The following is a 19,713-nucleotide window of genomic DNA, read 5'->3' as shown; positions in this document are numbered from 1 at the left end:
CGACAAAGCAAAATTAATTTCTAATATCATATACATGTACAAGGAGAGGTCATTGTCCGTGAGGGCAAAGATAGGTATCTTTGATGGTATAGTAGTACAAGTGCAAAAGAAAGACAGTAGATGTGCTGGAAATGAAATGCCTGAGGACAATATACAGTGTAAGGAGGGATGTATGTGCAAGGAATGACACTAAGAGAGATATAGTACTAGGTGGATACTGACATTAAAAGCAAGCCATGATGTTGTGATATGTTTTGGACATACGGAGAGGATAAAGGGAAACTGACGAAAAGGACATATGTGTCAGAAGTGGATGGCTCAAGGGGAAAAGGAAACTAAGAAGGAGATTGAAAAAGGCTTTGAGTTATCAGGGTTGGCCTTAACATTTAAAAGGGTAGAAGCATGCATGGGTGTCAGGGTAAAGCACAGAAAGATCTATGGGGGCTGATTGTGGAATTGGGGTTCTGTTTTCTGTGCATCATAATAATGATGGCTGGAGACGATGTGAACAAATGAGGTCATTCTCCTGTTCCTGGTACTACATGGCTAACATGAGAAATGGCAAACAAGTATGACAAAAAACTTTCATAAACTCAAAAAGTATGGGATCTCTTGTTCCCTCGCCAAAGCATCTCTCTTTTTTGCTTCTTCAAATCTCCTACATGTCTTATTATCTTTAACATTTTTGAGTATTTCTTTATCTGGATTACAGAGAACTTGACAATACTTATATAACCTACAAAATACCATTATCTTCCTCTAGAATCCTTTCCCAATTCATACTATTAAGAAATCTTATCTTCTTGTATACTATACTACAGTCTTTTGATTTTCTTTAAGCCACCAACATTAGTCACATTCTTTTTAAAAGCATCCTCTAAGACCATCATTGAGGACAATATGTGGTGTGAGGTGGTTTGATCGAGTAAGTAATAATAGCGTAAGAGAAATGTGTGGTAATAAAAAGAGTGTGGTTGAGAGAGCAGAAGAGAGTGTTTTGAAATGGTTTGGTCACATGGAGAGAATGAGTGAGGAAAGATTGACAAAGAGGATATATGTGTCAGAGATGAAAGGAACAAGAAGTGGGGGACCAAATTGGAGGTGGAAAGATGGAGTGAAAAAGATTTTGAGTGATTGGGGCCTGAACATGCAGGAGGGTGAAAGGCGTGCAAGGAATAGAATGAATTGGAACGATGTGGTATACCTGGGGTCGATGTGCTGTCAATGGATTGAACCAAGGCATGTGAAGTGTCTGGGGTAAACCATGGAAAGTTCTGTGGGACCTGGATGTGGAAAGGGAGCTGTGGTTTCGGTGCATTATTACATGACAGCTAGAGACTGGGTGTGAATGAATGGGGCCTTTGTTGTCTTTTCCGAGCGCTACCTCGCACACATGAGGGGGGAGGGGGTTCTTATTCCATGTGTGGCGAGGTGGCGATGGGAATGAATAAGGGCAGACAGTATGAATTACGTACATGTGTATATATGTATATGTCTGTGTGTGTGTATATATATGTATACATTGAGATGTATAGGTATGTATATTTACATGTGGGGACGTGTATGTATAAACATGTATATGTGGGTGGGTTGGGCCATTCTTTCGTCCGTTTCCTTGCGCTACCTCGCTAACGCGGGAGACAGCAACAAAGCAAAATAAATAAATAAATGTTACATGAGAATATGTTATAGCTTTATGGTATATGATACATTAGACTATAATGTTATGCTTTTGGGCTATAAGACACATGAGACCATAAAGTTATAACTTTGGGTTATATGATATACAAGATTATAGTTATAACATTTGGCTACATGATACAATAGACTATAAAGTTATAACAATGCCAAACATTTACAAATTAAAGTAACCAGTGTATTACAGTTTATTTCTAGCTCACCTGGTAGCAAGGCTCTGATGAGACAGCCCACATCCTAGCCAGGTCAGCAGCATCAAAGGCTTTTTCTCCACTTGGACCATGAATGTCATCTGATAATTCATAGTTGTAGTTACCTAAAAGACCAGCCAACCTGGTAAGCAAACAAAAAAGTGTATATATTGATTCACCTATAATTGCCCCAGGACCCGTGTTTTTTTTTTTTTTTTTCTTTATAGGTCCTGGAGTTATTCCATGTGCTCCTGCAGCTCTAGGGCTGTGCTATTTCAAGTAGAAGAGAAATGATGGACTTCTTTGGAATGAGACATTCTTTAATGAGAATACACTCCCAATGATACATCCTTGATAAAGGTGACTTTTTGCTTGTGGCATAACCTAATGCAGATGAAGGCTGGTAATGCTTACAATATGTGGTATGAGGTGGTTTGATTAAGTAACAAATGTTAAGAGAGATGTGTGGTAATAAAAAGATAGTAGTTCAGAGAGCAGATGGGGGTTTGGTGAAATGGTTGACAAAGAGGATATATGTGTCAAGGGTGGAGGGAACAAGGAGAAGCAGGAGATCAAATTGGAGGTGGAAGGATGGCGTGAAAAAGATTTTGAGCAATCAAGGCCTAAACACACAGGAGGGTGAAAGGCATGCAAGGAATACAGTGAATTGGAAAGATGTGGTATACCAGCTCTCTCAACCACACTCTTTTCATTACCACACATCTCTCTTACCCTTTCATTACTTACTCGATCAAACCACCTCACACCACATATTGTCCTCGCACATCTCATTTCCAACACAAGATATATATCTTTCTTTCCTTTCATACTATTCGCCATTTCCCGCGTTAGCGAGGTAGTGTTTAGAACAGAGGACTGGGCCTTTGAAGGAATATCCTCACCTGGCCCCCTTCTCTGTTCCTTCTTTTGGAAAATAAAAGAGAAACGAGAGGGAAGGATTTCCAGCCCCCCCGCTCCCTCCCCGTTTAGTCGCCTTCTACGACATGCAGGGAATATGTGGGAAGTATTCTTTCTCCCCTATCCCCAGGGATAAGATATATATATATATATATTTATTATTTATTCATTTTGCTTTGTCGCTGTCTCCCGCATTAGCGAGGTAGCTCAAGGAAACAGACGAAAGAATGGCCCAACCCACCCACATACACATGTATATACATACATGTCAACACACGCAAATACACATACCTATACATCTCAATGTACACATATATATATATATACACCCACAGACATATACATATATACACATGTACATAATTCATACTGTCTGCCTTTATTTATTCCCATCGCTACCTCGCCACACATGAAATAACAATCCCCTCCCCCTCATGTGTGCGAGGTAGCACTAGGAAAAGACAACAAAGGCCACATTCGTTCACACTCAGTCTCTAGCTGTCATGTAATAATGCACCGAAATCACAGCTCCCTTTCCACATCCAGGCCCCACAGAACTTTCCATGGTTTATCCCTGATGCTTCACATGCCCTGGTTCAAGCCATTGACAGCACGTCGACCCCGGTATACCACATCGTTCCAATTCACTCTATTTCTTGCACACCTTTCACCCTCCTGCATGTTCAGGCCCCAATCACTCAAAATCTTTTTCACTCCATCTTTCCACCTCCAATTTGGTCTCCCACTTCTCCTCGTTCCCTCCACCTCTGACACATATATCCTCTTGATCAATCTTTCCTCACTCATTCTCTCCATGTGGCCAAACCATTTCAAAACACCCTCTTCTGCTCTCTCAACCACACTCTTTTTTATTTCCACACATCTCTCTTACCCTTACATTACTTACTCGATCAAACCACCTCACACCACATATTGTCCTCAAACATCTCATTTCCAGCACATCCACCCTCCTGCACACAACTCTATCCATAGCCCACGCCTCGCAACCATACAACATTGTTGGAACCACTATTCCTTCAAACATACCCATTTTTGCTTTTCGAGACAATGTTCTCGACTTCCACACATTCTTCAAGGCTCCCAGGATTTTCGCCCCCTCCCCCACCCTATGATCCACTTCCGCTTCCATGGTTCCATCCGCTGCCAAATCCACTCCCAGATATCTAAAACACTTTACTTCCTCCAGTTTTTCCCCATTCAAACTTACCTCCCAATTGACTTGACCCTCAACCCTACTGTACCTAATAACCTTGCTCTTATTCACATTTACTCTTAACTTTCTTCTTTCACACACTTTACCAAACTCAGTCACCAGCTTCTGCAGTTTCTCACATGAATCAGCCACCAGCGCTGTATCATCAGCGAACAACAACTGACTCACTTCCCAAGCTCTCTCATCCACAACAGACTGCATACTTGCCCCTCTTTCCAAAACTCTTGCATTCACCTCCCTAACAACCCCATCCATAAACAAATTAAACAACCATGGATACATCACACACCCCTGTCGCAAACCTACATTCACTGAGAACCAATCACTTTCCTCTCTTCCTACACGTACACATGCCTTACATCCTCGATAAAAACTTTTCACTGCTTCTAACAACTTGCCTCCCACACCATAAATTCTTAATACCTTCCACAGAGCATCTCTATCAACTCTATCATATGCCTTCTCCAGATCCATAAATGCTACATACAAATCCAATTGCTTTTCTAAGTATTTCTCACATACATTCTTCAAAGCAAACACCTGATCCACACATCCTCTACCACTTCTGATACCATACTGCTCTTCCCCAATCTGATATATATATATATATATATATATATATATATATATATATATATATATATTTTTTTTTTTCTTTTTTTTTTTTATACTTTGTCGCTGTCTCCCGCGTTTGCGAGGTAGCGCAAGGAAACAGACGAAAGAAATGGCCCAACCCCCCCCCATACACATGTATATACATACGTCCACACACGCAAATATACATACCTACACAGCTTTCCATGGTTTACCCCAGACGCTTCACATGCATTGATTCAATCCACTGACAGCACGTCAGCCCCGGTATACCACATCGCTCCAATTCACTCTATTCCTTGCCCTCCTTTCACCCTCCTGCATGTTCAGGCCCCGATCACACAAAATCTTTTTCACTCCATCTTTCCACCTCCAATTTGGTCTCCCTCTTCTCCTTGTTCCCTCCACCTCCGACACATATATCCTCTTGGTCAATCTTTCCTCACTCATCCTCTCCATGTGCCCAAACCACTTCAAAACACCCTCTTCTGCTCTCTCAACCACGCTCTTTTTATTTCCACACATCTCTCTTACCCTTACGTTACTCACTCGATCAAACCACCTCACACCACACATTGTCCTCAAACATCTCATTTCCAGCACATCCATCCTCCTGTGCACAACTCTATCCATAGCCCACGCCTCGCAACCATACAACATTGTTGGAACCACTATTCCTTCAAACATACCCATTTTTGCTTTCCGAGATAATGTTCTCGACTTCCACACATTCTTCAAGGCCCCCAGAATTTTCGCCCCCTCCCCCACCCTATGATCCACTTCTGCTTCCATGGTTCCATCCGCTGCCAGATCCACTCCCAGATATCTAAAACACTTCACTTCCTCCAGTTTTTCTCCATTCAAACTCACCTCCCAATTGACTTGACCCTCAACCCTACTGTACCTAATAACCTTGCTCTTATTCACATTTACTCTTAACTTTCTTCTTCCACACACTTTACCAAACTCAGTCACCAGCTTCTGCAGTTTCACACATGAATCAGCCACCAGCGCTGTGTCATCAGCGAACAACAACTGACTCACTTCCCAAGCTCTCTCATCCCCAACAGACTTCATACTTGCCCCTCTTTCCAAAACTCTTGCATTTACCTCCCTAACAACCCCATCCATAAACAAATTAAACAACCATGGAGACATCACACACCCCTGCCGCAAACCTACATTCACTGAGAACCAATCACTTTCCTCTCTTCCTACACGTACACATGCCTTACATCCTCGATAAAAACTTTTCACTGCTTCTAACAACTTTCCTCCCACACCATATATTCTTAATACCTTCCACAGAGCATCTCTATCAACTCTATCATATGCCTTCTCCAGATCCATAAATGCTACATACAAATCCATTTGCTTTTCTAAGTATTTCTCACATACATTCTTCAAAGCAAACACCTGATCCACACATCCTCTACCACTTCTGAAACCACACTGCTCTTCCCCAATCTGATGCTCTGTACATGCCTTCACCCTCTCAATTAATACCCTCCCATATAATTTACCAGGAATACTCAACAAACTTATACCTCTGTAATTTGAGCACTCACTCTTATCCCCTTTGCCTTTGTACAATGGCACTATGCACGCATTCCGCCAATCCTCAGGCACCTCACCATGAGTCATACATACATTAAATAACCTTACCAACCAGTCAACAATACAGTCACCCCCTTTTTTAATAAATTCCACTGCAATACCATCCAAACCTGCTGCCTTGCCGGCTTTCATCTTCCGCAAAGCTTTCACTACCTCTTCTCTGTTTACCAAATCATTTTCCCTAACCCTCTCACTTTGCACACCACCTCGACCAAAACACCCTATATCTGCCACTCTATCATCAAACACATTCAACAAACCTTCGAAATACTCACTCCATCTCCTCCTCACATCATCACTACTTGTTATCACCTCCCCATTTGCGCCCTTCACTGAAGTTCCCATTTGCTCCCTTGTCTTACGCACTTTATTTACCTCCTTCCAGAACATCTTTTTATTCTCCCTAAAATTTAATGATACTCTCTCACCCCAACTCTCATTTGCCCTTTTTTTCACCTCTTGCATCTTTCTCTTGACCTCCTGTCTCTTTCTTTTATACATCTCCCACTCAATTGCATTTTTTCCCTGCAAAAATCGTCCAAATGCCTCTCTCTTCTCTTTCACTAATACTCTTACTTCTTCATCCCACCACTCACTACCCTTTCTAATCAACCCACCTCCCACTCTTCTCATGCCACAAGCATCTTTTGCGCAATCCATCACTGATTCCCTAAATACATCCCATTCCTCCCCCACTCCCCTTACTTCCATTGTTCTCACCTTTTTCCATTCTGTACTCAGTCTCTCCTGGTACTTCCTCACACAGGTCTCCTTCTCAAGCTCACTTACTCTCACCACCCTCTTCACCCCAACATTCACTCTTCTTTTCTGAAAACCCATACAAATCTTCACCTTAGCCTCCACAAGATAATGATCAGACATCCCTCCAGTTGCACCTCTCAGCACATTAACATCCAAAAGTCTCTCTTAAAAAAAAGAAATATATATATATATATATATATATATATATATATATATATATATATATATATATATATATATATATATATTTTTTTTTTTTTTTTTTAATACTTTGTCGCTGTCTCCCGCGTTTGCGAGGTAGCGCAAGGAAACAGACGAAAGAAATGGCCCAACCCCCCCCATACACATGTATATACATACGTCCACACACGCAAATATACATACCTACACAGCTTTCCATGGTTTACCCCAGACGCTTCACATGCCCTGATTCAATCCACCGACAGCACGTCAACCCCGGTATACCACATCGCTCCAACTCACTCTATTCCTTGCCCTCCTTTCACCCTCCTGCATGTTCAGGCCCCGATCACACAAAATCTTTTTCACTCCATCTTTCCACCTCCAATTTGGTCTCCCACTTCTTGTTCCCTCCACCTCTGACACATATATCCTCTTGATCAATCTTTCCTCACTCATTCTCTCCATGTGACCAAACCATTTCAAACCACCTCACACCACATATTGTCCTCAAACATCTCATTTCCAGCACATCCACCCTCCTGTGCACAACTCTATCCATAGCCCATGCCTCACAACCATACAACCATATATATAAATGCATGTGTATATGCCCCTCTCGGCACATTAACATCCAAAAAGTCTCTCTTTTACATGCCTATCAATTAACACGTAATCCAATAATGTTCTCTGGCCATCTTTCCTATGTGGGTAGGAGAGATGACCAGAAAGCGTTACTGGATTATGTGTTAATTGATAGGTGTATACAAGAGAGACTTTTGGAAGTTAATGTGCTGAGAGGGGCAGCTGAAGGGATGTCTGATCAGTATCTTGTGGAGGCGAAGGTGAAGATTTGTAGAGGTGTTCAGAAAAGAAGAGAGAATGTTGGGAAGAGGATGGTGGTGAGAGTAAGTGAGCTTGGAAAGGAGACTTGTATGAGGAAGTACCAGCAGAGATTGAGTGCAGAATGGAAAAAGGTGAAAGCAAATGACACAAGAGGAGTGGGTGAGGAATGGGATGTATTTGGGGAAGTAGTGATGGCTTGTGCAAAAGATGCATGTGGCATGAGAAAGGTGGGAGGTGGGCAGATTAGAAAGGGTAGTGAGTGGTGACATGAAGAAGTAAGATTGATAGTAAAAGAGAAGAGAGAGGCATTTGGATGATTTTTGCAGGGAAGTAGTGCAAATGATTGGGAGATGTATAAAAGAAAGCGGCAGAAGTCAAGAGAAAGATGCAAGGGGTGAAAAAGAGGGCAAATGAGAGTTGGGGTGAGAGAGTATCACTGAATTTTAGGGAGAATAAAAATATGTTTTGGAAGGAGGTAAATAGGGTGTGTAAGACAAAAGAACAAATGGGAACATCGGTGAAGGGGGCAAATGGGGAGGTAATAACAAGTAGTGAGGAGATAGAGTGAGTATTTTGAAGGTTTGTTGAATTTGTGAAATGATAGAGTGGCAGATATAGGGTGTTCTGGTTGGGGTGGAAGTGAGAGGGTTAGGGAGAATGGTTTGGTAAACAAAGAAGAGGTAGCGAAAGCATTGCGGAAGATGAAAGCCAGCAAGGCAGCGGGTTTGAATGGTATTGCAGTGGAATTTATTAAAAAAGGGGATGATTGTGTTGTTGACTGCTTGGTAAGGATATTCAGTGTATGTATGGACCATGGTGAAGTGCCTGAGGATTGGCAGAATGCATGCATAGTCCCATTGTACAAAGGTAAAGGGGATAAAGGTGAGTTATCAAATTACAGAGGCATAAGTTTGTTGAGTATTCCTGGGAAATTATATGGGATGGTATTGATTGAAAGGGTAAAGGCATGTACAGAGCATCAGACTGGGGAAAAACAGTGTGGTTTCAGAAGTGGTAGAGGATATTTGGATCAGGTGTTTGCTTTGAAGAATGTATGTGAGAAAAACAGATGGATTTGTATATAGCATTTATGGATCTGGAGAGGGAATATGATAGGGTTGATAGAGATGCTTTGTGGAAGGTTTTAAGAGTATATGACATGCAAGGTAAGTTGCTAGAAGCAGTGAAAAGTTTTTATTGAGGATGTAAGGCATGTGTATGAGTAGGAAGAGAGGAGAGTGATTGGTTCCCAGTGAATGTCGGTTTGCGGCAGGGGCACATGATGTCTCCATGGTTGTTTAATTTGTTTAGGGATAGGGTGGTTAGGGAGGAGAATGCACAAGTTTTGGAAAGAGGAGCAAATATGCAGTCTGTTGTGGATGAGATGGCTTGGGAAGCGAGTCAGTTGTTGTTCGCTGATGATACAGCTCTAGTGGCATATTCAGGTGAAAAACTGCAGAAGTTGGTGACAGAGTTTATAAAAATTTTGTGAAAAGAGAAAGTTGAGAGTAAGTGTGAATAAGAGCAAGGTTATTAGGTTCAGTAGGGTTGAGGGACAAGTTAACTGGGATGTGAGTTTGAATGGAGAAATATTGGAGATAGTGAAATGTTTTAGATATCTGGAGGTGGACTTAGCAGCAAATGGAACCATGGAAGCAAAAGTAAGTTACAGGGTGGGGGAGGGGGCAAAGGTTCTGGGAGTGATAAAGAATGTGTGGAAGGAAAGGACGTTATCTTGTAGAGTAAAAATGGGTATGTTTGAAGCAATAGTAGTTCCAACAATATTAAAAGGTTACGAGGCATGGGCTATAAATAGGGTTGTATGGAAGAGGGTGGATGCGTTGGAAACGAAATGTTTGAGTATAGTATGTGGTGTGAGGTGGTTTGATCAAGTAAGTAATGAAAGGGTAAGAGAGATGTGTGGAAATATAAAGAGTGTGGGTGAGACAGCAGAGAGGGTGTGTTGAAATATAATACCTTTCACTCTACTTCATGTTCAGGCCCTCATCACACAAAATCTTTTACTTTCCATCCCTCCATCTCCAGTTTGGTCTCCTCCTCCTACCTGTTCTCTCCACTTGAGACACATATATTCTTTTTGTAAACCTCTTCTTATTCATTCTCTCCACATTTCCACACCAATTGAACACAATCTCATCAGCTGTCTCAACCAAATTCATCATATTACCACAACTCTCTCTTACCCTTGTAATACATACTTGATCATACCACCTCACATCACAAAATGTCCTCAAAAATTTCATTTGTAACACATCTACCCTCTTCTGCATATCCTCAACTACAGCACTTGCAGCCATACAACTTCACATGGACTATTATGCCTCCAAAAATATCCATTCTTACCATTCCAGATAGTGACCTCTCTTTCTACACGTTCTTCATTGCTCCAAGAACCTTTGCCCCTTTACCCACCCTATGACTCGCTTCTGGTCCAATGTTTCCATGTGCTGCTAAGTCCACTCCCAGGTATCAATCTAAAACACTTCACTTTCACAAAATTCTCTCCATTCAAACTCACAGCCCAACTGACCTATAGCACTGCCCCGTTAAACCTAGTAAACTTGTTTTTATTCACATTTATATCTTCCTCTCTTTACACACACTCCCAAACTCAGTCACTAACTTTTGCAATTTCTCATTCAAACCTGCCACTAGAGCTGTGTCTTTTACAAACAACCATAGACTCACTTCCTACATTCCCTCACCCCCTACTGACTGCATTTATATAATGTGGTATACAGGGAGCAACGTGTTGTCAATGGACTGAACCAAAATGTGGGACCTGGTTGTTGATAGGAAGCTGTGGTTTCAGTGCATTACACAACATGACAAATAGGGAATGGATGTGTCCTTTCTTCATCTGTTCCTGGCAATACCTCACTAATGTGGGAGACAGTGATCAAGTATAAAAAAATCAAATCAAAACACCACGATATGTACTTGCTTCTAATATACTGTCAGTATCAAGTTGAAATTCACTGTTGGAATAATACTTTCGTGAAAACTTTGTGCCTATTAGACCAGTGGCAATTTAGCTCATTATGTTACCTTAGCTTCAGTATTCAACTTGTGTATGTATGCTAATCCAACTGGTGTGATAACCTGCGGTTAATAAGACAAGCTTTTAGAATATGCACTTATGTACAGATAGGATAAACCTACCTTAGGAGCAGGGGTATACCTAGTTGTGTTGTGTCAGGTTTACGCCACATCACATTCATTATGCCTTTTTAAAGAGGTATTCATAAATTACAGTATTGTATACAACAATAAATTACAGCAAAATCAGTGGATTAATTCATGTTCATAAGACAGTACAGTATGTCACTTAAATACTTATATGATATAATTCTGCTTAAACAGTCAAATCTCTCCATTAACTGACATCTACAGGCACAGCAGCAGTAGTAATCTCCCAAGAAAGATGAGTGCAAAATGTGGTACAGGTGCAGAATTTTGGCTTTGCAACTCTTAATCACAGAAAAGCTTAATTTTTGTGCATCACATCATAAGTCATAATGAAGTACTGTACTATATTATCGATTTCTCTCTGTATATGCATCTTTACTTTTTTTTTTTAACAAGTTATAAGCAACAATCATGCTATATGTTTTGCTGTCTTTTGCATTATCCTTTGTGTAACTCATCCAAATTTATAAATACCAGTTATCAAATCAAGAATATGACTGACAGAACATCACAAACTGTCATCTAAAAATGCTACTGATATTAGAATACTGAGCTGGTAACTTGGGGTTTCTAGACCTGAAACTTCTGTAAACAGATATAATAAAGACTGTAAATCAAAAATGGCTTTCTGAATATAATATGGCTTCGAACAATTACATGACACATTCTGCTTTGTGCTAAACTAACCTGTTAAAGTATTTGCCACTGACAGTGATGGAGCAGCCTTGCAAAATTTTGCTGCATGTCACCAACAAGTTTGGCATCTTCAAGGCAGAATAATCATCTCCACTGTACACCTACATAAATGCAAATTTTTTTGTAATAAACTATAAATATGAGTTAAAAATTAAGAGCATATCAAAGTCTTCACACTATAACCTAAGAATCTGCCAGTCTCAAATCTAGCTCCTAAGTCATGTTTTTGATTTCATATATAACTATATTCCCTGAAAATTTTCAAAAGAGATTAAATATTTATCATTTAAAAGCAAATCCTGATCAAACACTGAAGTGTACAAAACCCAGAGAATGAAATATCATGGTAAAAAAAAAACATATCTTTGAAGCATATCCTTACCTAATTTTCTCTGAAAATGTTTGGCTATCAAATCAGTTACTTGCTTCTCTATAGAAGCACTACATTATAAATAAAAGAATGATGGTGATATCATGGTAATACACAAATATGCACATTTCTGGGACAGACTAGCTGTTAAAGAACAACTAATCAGGCTAAGGGACTCAGAGGGAATAACCATGGTATGTGAGGAGTTTAATCTATGTTTTTGCAGAGGATGATAATATTACACCAATATTATGAAAGTGTGAAGGGAAGAAATTCTGTCTGAAAGTAAAAAGATTAACAGAAATGAAATAATCAGGCTATTAAAACAACTTAATCCTTACAAGGCATGAGGACTACATGAAGTTGCCTCATTTGTGTAGAAGTAATATTCCTAGGTACTTACAGGGACTCTTGAAATACTGTTCAGTAAGACACTATAGGAAGCAGTAGTTCAAATAATGTAGAAGAGGGCAAATGTTGTGCCTGTCTTTCAGAAAGGGAAACCTATTTCATCGATGAGTGTTGCTTTTAAAATACTAGAAAAGATGATGTACAAAAAAATTATTATGTACAAATAAGAAACTTTTTAACAGGAGGACGACATGATTTCAGAGAAAGGATGTCCTGTATCATAAACCTCTTAGACCTTTACAAGATGAGCTTAGTCATAAAACAAAGAGAAGGATAGGTAAACTGTGTATTCCCAGAATGCCAAAAACCTTTGAAGCTTTCCTATAAAAGCTAGAGCCACATGTGGGAATAGGGGATAAGCTCCTTTGGTGGGATAAGGATTACTTCTGTGGTATAGAACAAAGGACAAAGATAAGAGGAACATTCTCAACATTGGCTGAGGTTATAAGTGGAGTGCCATAAGGCTTAGTCTTGGGCCTCCTGCTATTATCAGTGTATGTAAATGATTTGCCAGAAGGGCTAGTCTTACACAAAACATGTTTGCAGATGACAATAAAAGTATAAGAAAAATAGATAAAGAAAATAACAGCATCTGTTTATAAAGAGACCTGGACAAACTTCAAAGTTGGCCTGATAAATTGATGATGAAGATGGATACCATGAAAGAAGGCCCCAGTATATAACTTAGCAGAAGATAAGCTACAAGAAATGATGTTTGAAAGAGATAAAGGGGTCAATATTGTATCTTATCTACCCAAAGTTTCATAGGAGAACTGTGAAAGAAGTAAACTGTCTGATGGCATGTATAAGAGAGGATGGAGAGTTGAGTAAAAGTTTTGGAATACATATGGCTGTGAGGCAGGGCTGTGTGATGTCACCATGGCTTTTTAACACATACATGGATGAAAAGTTCAGAGAGATGAAAGTGAAACCACGAAAAGCAAGTGCAGGTATGGTGGCTAGTGAAAAGCCTATGTGTGGATGATACTGCACTGTTTCCTGAGAGAGAAGATGGGTTGCAGAAGGTTGTCAGTGTGTTTTATGATGTATGTAAGTATAGACGACTTAAGGTAAATGCAAGTAAAAGTAAAGTACAGGTACACCACTGATTTTCCTGCAACTGATGGTTCAGCACCTCCTTTAATCCAGACAAAATTACGTGAGGGAACTTGAAATTACCGTGGCCACCAGACTAGTTTACTGGGCAGCCACAGATGGCGTTGTGTGTAGGGCACACTTATTTACATTCTTTACACTGCACTTGGTGGTGATACCGCAAGTCTGTGAGATTCTTATCTTATTTTGCTTAAATGTAACCCTAGCTATGGCTTCTAAGACATATGAAAGTGTCAGTCGTGTCAAACGTAAACACCAGTCCATATCGATCCAAGATAAAGTAGAACTGTGGAAAAAATGGACCGTGGTGTTTCTGTGCGTATGCTGTGTGACATATACAGTATTGGTTCATCAACTGTTTATGATAAAAAGAACCAAAGGGAGAAAATATTGAAATTCTATGCAGACAGCGATTCCAAGAAGAAAAATGACGATTCAAAAAACTATGAAAGATGGTAAGAGTACTGAGCATGATCGAGTGATGATGCAATGGTTTCGACAGAGTCGAAGTGATGGAATGGACTTTTCAGGTAGCATGATAATGGACCAGGCTAAGTTGTTCCATAAAGAGCTTAAATTACATGAGTGTGACTATAGTGAAGGATGGATTCAAAGCTTCAAGAAGCATCATAAAATTTCCATGAATCAAGTGTGCAGAGAAAAGCAGTATGCAAACCATGAAGGAGCAGCCGAGCATGTGGATGAATTTGCAAAACTCGTAGCTGATGAGCACCTCAGTCCTGAGCTGGTGCATAATGTATTTCATTTATTTATTTAATTTATATTTAATATTTGTTTAATTTAAATTTCTAGCAGTCCATGGTATACTTTAGACACATGGGAGATGTATAATTAGTGTGTTGAATTATTATTAGATGACCATGGTTGGTCCAGCAAGATGGTTAATTCGGCAAGGCTTTGGCACCAAGAGTCCTGGAAAATCAGTGGTGTACCTGTAAAGGTGTTGGAAACATAGTGAAAGTATAGATTTTGAAGAGCCCTAAAGAGTGAGAAGAAAGTGCACTAAACCGTGTTACACATAGGGGAGAAAGACTGGAAGAATAGACAGAATTCAGATATTTAGGAGCTGTCTTAGGGTAAGTTTGGTAATATGGAAGAAGATATATGGAAGAGAGCAGTACAGGATAGAAAAGTCATTTGGCCTTTTAAAAGAATAATGAAAGGTAGAGGTGTAAATATGGAAGTGAAGAAAGGATTAAGGGACAGTACAGTCTTCCCAACCCTAACCTGTGCAGATGCAACATGAACATGGAATGAGTCAGGGGTTAAGGATCCAGGCTGAGGGAATGAGCTATTTGAGAGGAGCATGTGGTATGGCTAGATGGAATGAAGAAAGGGAAGAGAGGGTGTATGAGAGATCTGGTAAGGTAGGGAATGAAAAGGGAGTGAAGTGTCAGTGAAACATAATACTCTGAGGTGGTTTGGACATGTTAAAAGAAAACAAGATGGGGAGTTTACAGGGAGAGTGTATGATTGTATGATTAAATGGGTTCATATGAAATGAAAACCACCATATATTATTTATTATTCATTATATTTATATATTTCATTTTGCTTTGTTGCTGTCTCCCGTGTCAGCGAGGTAGCGCAAGGAAACAGACGAAAGAATGGCCCAACCCACCCACATACACATGTATATACATACACGTCCACACACGCAAATATACATACCTGTAAATCTCCATGTATACATATATATATACACACACAGACATATACATATATACACATATACATAATTCATACTGTCTGCCTTTATTCATTCCCATCACCACCTCGCCACACATGGCACAACTACCACCTCCCCCCCTCATGTATGCGAGATAGCGCTAGGAAAAGACAACAAAGGCCCCATTCGTTCACACTCAGTCTCTAGCTGTCATGTAATAATGCACCGAAACCACAGCTCCCTTTCCACATCCAGGCCCCACAGAACTTTCCATAGTTTACCCCAGACGCTTCACATGCCCTGGTTCAATCCACTGACAGCACGTCGACCCCAGTATACCACATTGTTCCAATTCACTCTATTCCTTGAACGCCTTTCACCCTCCTGCATGTTTAGGCCCCGATCACTTAAAATCTTTTTCACTCCATCCTTCCACGTCCAATTTGGTCTCCCACTTCTCCTCGTTCCCTCCACCTCTGACACATATCCTCTTTGTCAATCTTTCCTCACTCATTCTCTCCATGTGACCAAACCATTTCAAAACACCCTCTTCTGCTCTCTCAACCACACTCTTTTTATTATCACACATCTCTCTTACCCTATTATTACTTACTCGATCAAACCACCTCACACCACATATTGTCCTTAGACATCTCATTTCCAGCACATCCACCCTCCTCCGCACAACTCTATCCATAGCCCACGCCTCACAACCACATAACATTGTTGGAACCACTATTCCTTCAAACATACCCATTTTTGCTTTCCAAGATAATGTTCTCGACTTCCACTCATTCTTCAACGCTCCCAGAACTTTCACCCCCTCCCCCACCCTATGATTCACTTCCGCTTCCATGGTTCCATCTGCTGCCAAATCCACTCCCAGATATCTAAAACACTTTACTTCCTCCAGTTTTTCTCCATTCAAACTTACCTCCCAGTTGACTTGTCCCTTAACCCTACTTGCTCTTATTCACATTTACTCTCAGCTTTCTTCTTTCACACACTTTACCAAACTCAGTCACCAGCTTCTGCAGTTTCTCACATGAATCAGCCACCAGCGCTGTATCATCAGCAAACAACAACTGACTCACTTCCCAGGCTCTCTCATCCACAACAGACTGCACACTTGCCCCTCTTGCCAAAACTCTTGCATTCACCTCCCTAACAACCCCATCCATAAACAAATTAAACAACCATGGAAACATCACACACCACTGCCGCAAACCTACATTCACTGAGAACCAATCACTTTCCTCTCTTCCTACACATACACATGCCTTACATCCTTGATAAAAACCTTTCACTACTTCTAACAACTTGCCTCCCACACCATATATTCTTAATACCTTCCACAGAGCATCTCTATCAACTCTATCATATGCCTTCTCCAGATCCATAAATGCTACAGACAAATCCATCTGCTTTTCTAAGTATTTCTCACATACATTCTTCAAGGCAAACACCTGATCCACACATCCTCTACCACTTCTGAAGCCACTCTGCTCTTCCCCAATCTGATGCTCTGTACATGCCTTCACCCTCTCAATCAATACCCTCCCATATAATTTCCCAGGAATACTCAACAAACTTATACCTCTGTAATTTGAGCACTCACTTTTATCCCCTTTGCCTTTGTACAATGGCACTATGCAAGCATTTCGCCAATCCTCAGGCACATCACCATGAGCCATACGTACATTAAATAACCTTACCAACCAGTCAACAATACAGTCATCTCCTTTTTTAATAGATTCCACTGCAATACCATCCAAACTCTCTGCCTTGCTGGCTTTCATCTTCTGCAAAGCTTTTACTACCTCTTCTCTGTTTACCAAATCATTTTCCCTAACCCTCCCACTCTGCACACCACCTCAACCAAAACACCCTATATCTACCACTCTATCATCAAACACATTCAACAAACCTTCAAAATACTCACTCCATCTCCCTCTCTCATCACCACTACTTGTTATCACCTCCCCATTAGCCCCCTTCACTGAAGTTCCCATTTGTTCCCTTGTCTTACGCACTTTATTTACCTCCTTCCAAAACATCTCTTTATTCTCCCTAAAATTTAATGACACTCTCTCACCCCAACTCTCATTTGTCCTCTTTTTCACCTCTTGCACCTTTCTCTTGACCTCCTGCCTCTTTCTTTTATACATCTCCCACTCATTTGCATTATTTCCCTGCAAAAATCGTCCCAATGCCTCTAGAAACAATTAATTCATTTCATCCTAAATTAAATCCCATCTGCCTACTCACCCACCCTGACATAAGCAAACAAAAAAACTGCAAAGCACACAAAATGGGGCACTCAGAACAATCATATGCTACCTTATAACTGCAAACATTCAGCACCTGTGTGGATAAATTTTAATAAAATCTTACTTTGTTACACTCGGAGCTCAGTTCTATAATACAGCAATAAACTCCTCACACCTACACCACCCCATGATTAACAACAAGCACCCATGTAGAAATAAGCTTATCAATGGTTCACACTTCAGCAACCTATACTTACAGATGCCTCATCCCAAAAAACACTGCATTGACAATTTGTGCAAATGCTGTACCCAACATCAGAATCTTTAAAATTTCCAAGATGAGTCATAATTTTAGCAAAATTCTTAACATATACCATGTAAATGTGAAAAAAGAAAAAATCTAGCACTGTACTAGCCATTAAGTAAATACCATTAAAAAAGGTGTATTAAGTGTTTCAGAATGATTCCACAGCAAAGAATAACATTCTTCTTAGGGAATGCATTAAAATCTGAGTATACAGTACCCTAACTATTAAAAGAATGTGGAGAAACTTATGTATGAATAGAAATAAGTATACCCAACAAGGTTTAGGACAAATCTGCATTAGCATTCACCAGAAAAATCTATCAATATATTCAAATACTTTACTATTCTTGTATTTTCAAACTATGCATATACAATTGAATTCGAAATAATTTTTGCACTTAAATATGACAAAAGAAGTAATGACTTGCAGATTTTCTGTGATTTCTTCTTTAACCAACTAAATTGGTAGAGATAATACTTTTAGAAAATAATAACCAATCAAAAATTTCACCTTTGCCCCAGCCTGAGTTGTCTCTACAGTGCCATCCACATGCAAGGTAACATCCGTTCGGTGTCCATGGACAATCACAGATTCCAGGCTTGCTGCACCATCTTTGGATTTGTATACACCAATCACTTCAAATTCATCATCCTTAAAGTCCTTAGCTAGTAGATATGAGCAAGAACCCAGAAACTGGTAATGGTGAAGATCAAATGTTGTCACATGTTGACCTAAAGGTAAACAAACTTCGTTATTTCTCGTGTCAAAGAAATGTAATTATCTATTTGCTGTTGTCATGGGTTTTAGTAGATAAAATCATCATAGACAGAGGCAGTGGGATATATTTTTGCCTATAAATAATTACTGCTGGGATAAAATGAAATCTGGGCCATTCTTAATTTCTTTTTGTACACATGTTCATTTGGAGCCTAGCTTTACTTTAGACCAAAAATGTTTTGTAAGCTCACCATGACCACCCTAGAAAATGCCCACAATTCCCCAGGGGGTTGAGACCCATCATTTGAGAAACACTGTTCCAGTATGAGACAAGACTGTAAGGAGGGAGAGTGATGACAAGGGAGGAAAGGTATTGGCCCCCTTTGTACTGGACAACTTAAAGTTTAAAATAATGTTGGTAGATTGTCCATTCAAACAGTACATAATGGGAAAAGTATCCACAGGAGAAATTTGCATTACAGTGCTGGTCATTAACAGTCCTCCAAAGAATTTCAATGAAACAAAAAAAATATCTATCATTAATAATGATGGCAAAATCAGAATGATACTGGAGGCTGCAAGTCATGCAACTCTTAGAGACAGTAAAGTTCTAATAATGAGGACTTTTATTTAAATAGGAACAAGAAAAAAAAAGAAAAAATCAAGGAGAGAGGAGACAGAGTTATGTAGGCACAAATTCTGTGCACAAGAATATTTCTTGTAGCAACATGTCACTGAAAACAATAGAGTTAAGAGGGGTTTATACCCAATCAACAGTAAATATCTTTACATAAAATAAGATGGAACAAAAGGATATGAGACATGATACACTGCTAGAAAAAAATTATGAAGTGTTTAGAAACTGACTATGAGGTTAATGAGGGA

The 19,713-nt window shown here is 39.9% G+C and overlaps 1 protein-coding gene across 1 annotated transcript in view; it reads right to left on the bottom strand.

The window, feature by feature from the left end:
* Positions 1-19,713, bottom strand: part of LOC139761485 (uncharacterized) — a 419,732-nt gene that overhangs the window by 92,586 nt on the left and 307,433 nt on the right. The window contains 3 exon segments of the mRNA XM_071685744.1: positions 1,902-2,031; positions 11,938-12,047; positions 18,622-18,842. Of these exon segments, the coding sequence (XP_071541845.1) occupies positions 1,902-2,031; positions 11,938-12,047; positions 18,622-18,842 (461 nt within the window).

Source organism: Panulirus ornatus, chromosome 40 (assembly GCF_036320965.1).
Source record: "Panulirus ornatus isolate Po-2019 chromosome 40, ASM3632096v1, whole genome shotgun sequence".
NCBI classification, from domain to species: Eukaryota; Metazoa; Arthropoda; class Malacostraca; order Decapoda; family Palinuridae; genus Panulirus; species Panulirus ornatus.
The sequence above is the reverse complement of the archived record's forward strand: the minus strand, read 5'-3'. Positions and strand labels throughout refer to the sequence as shown.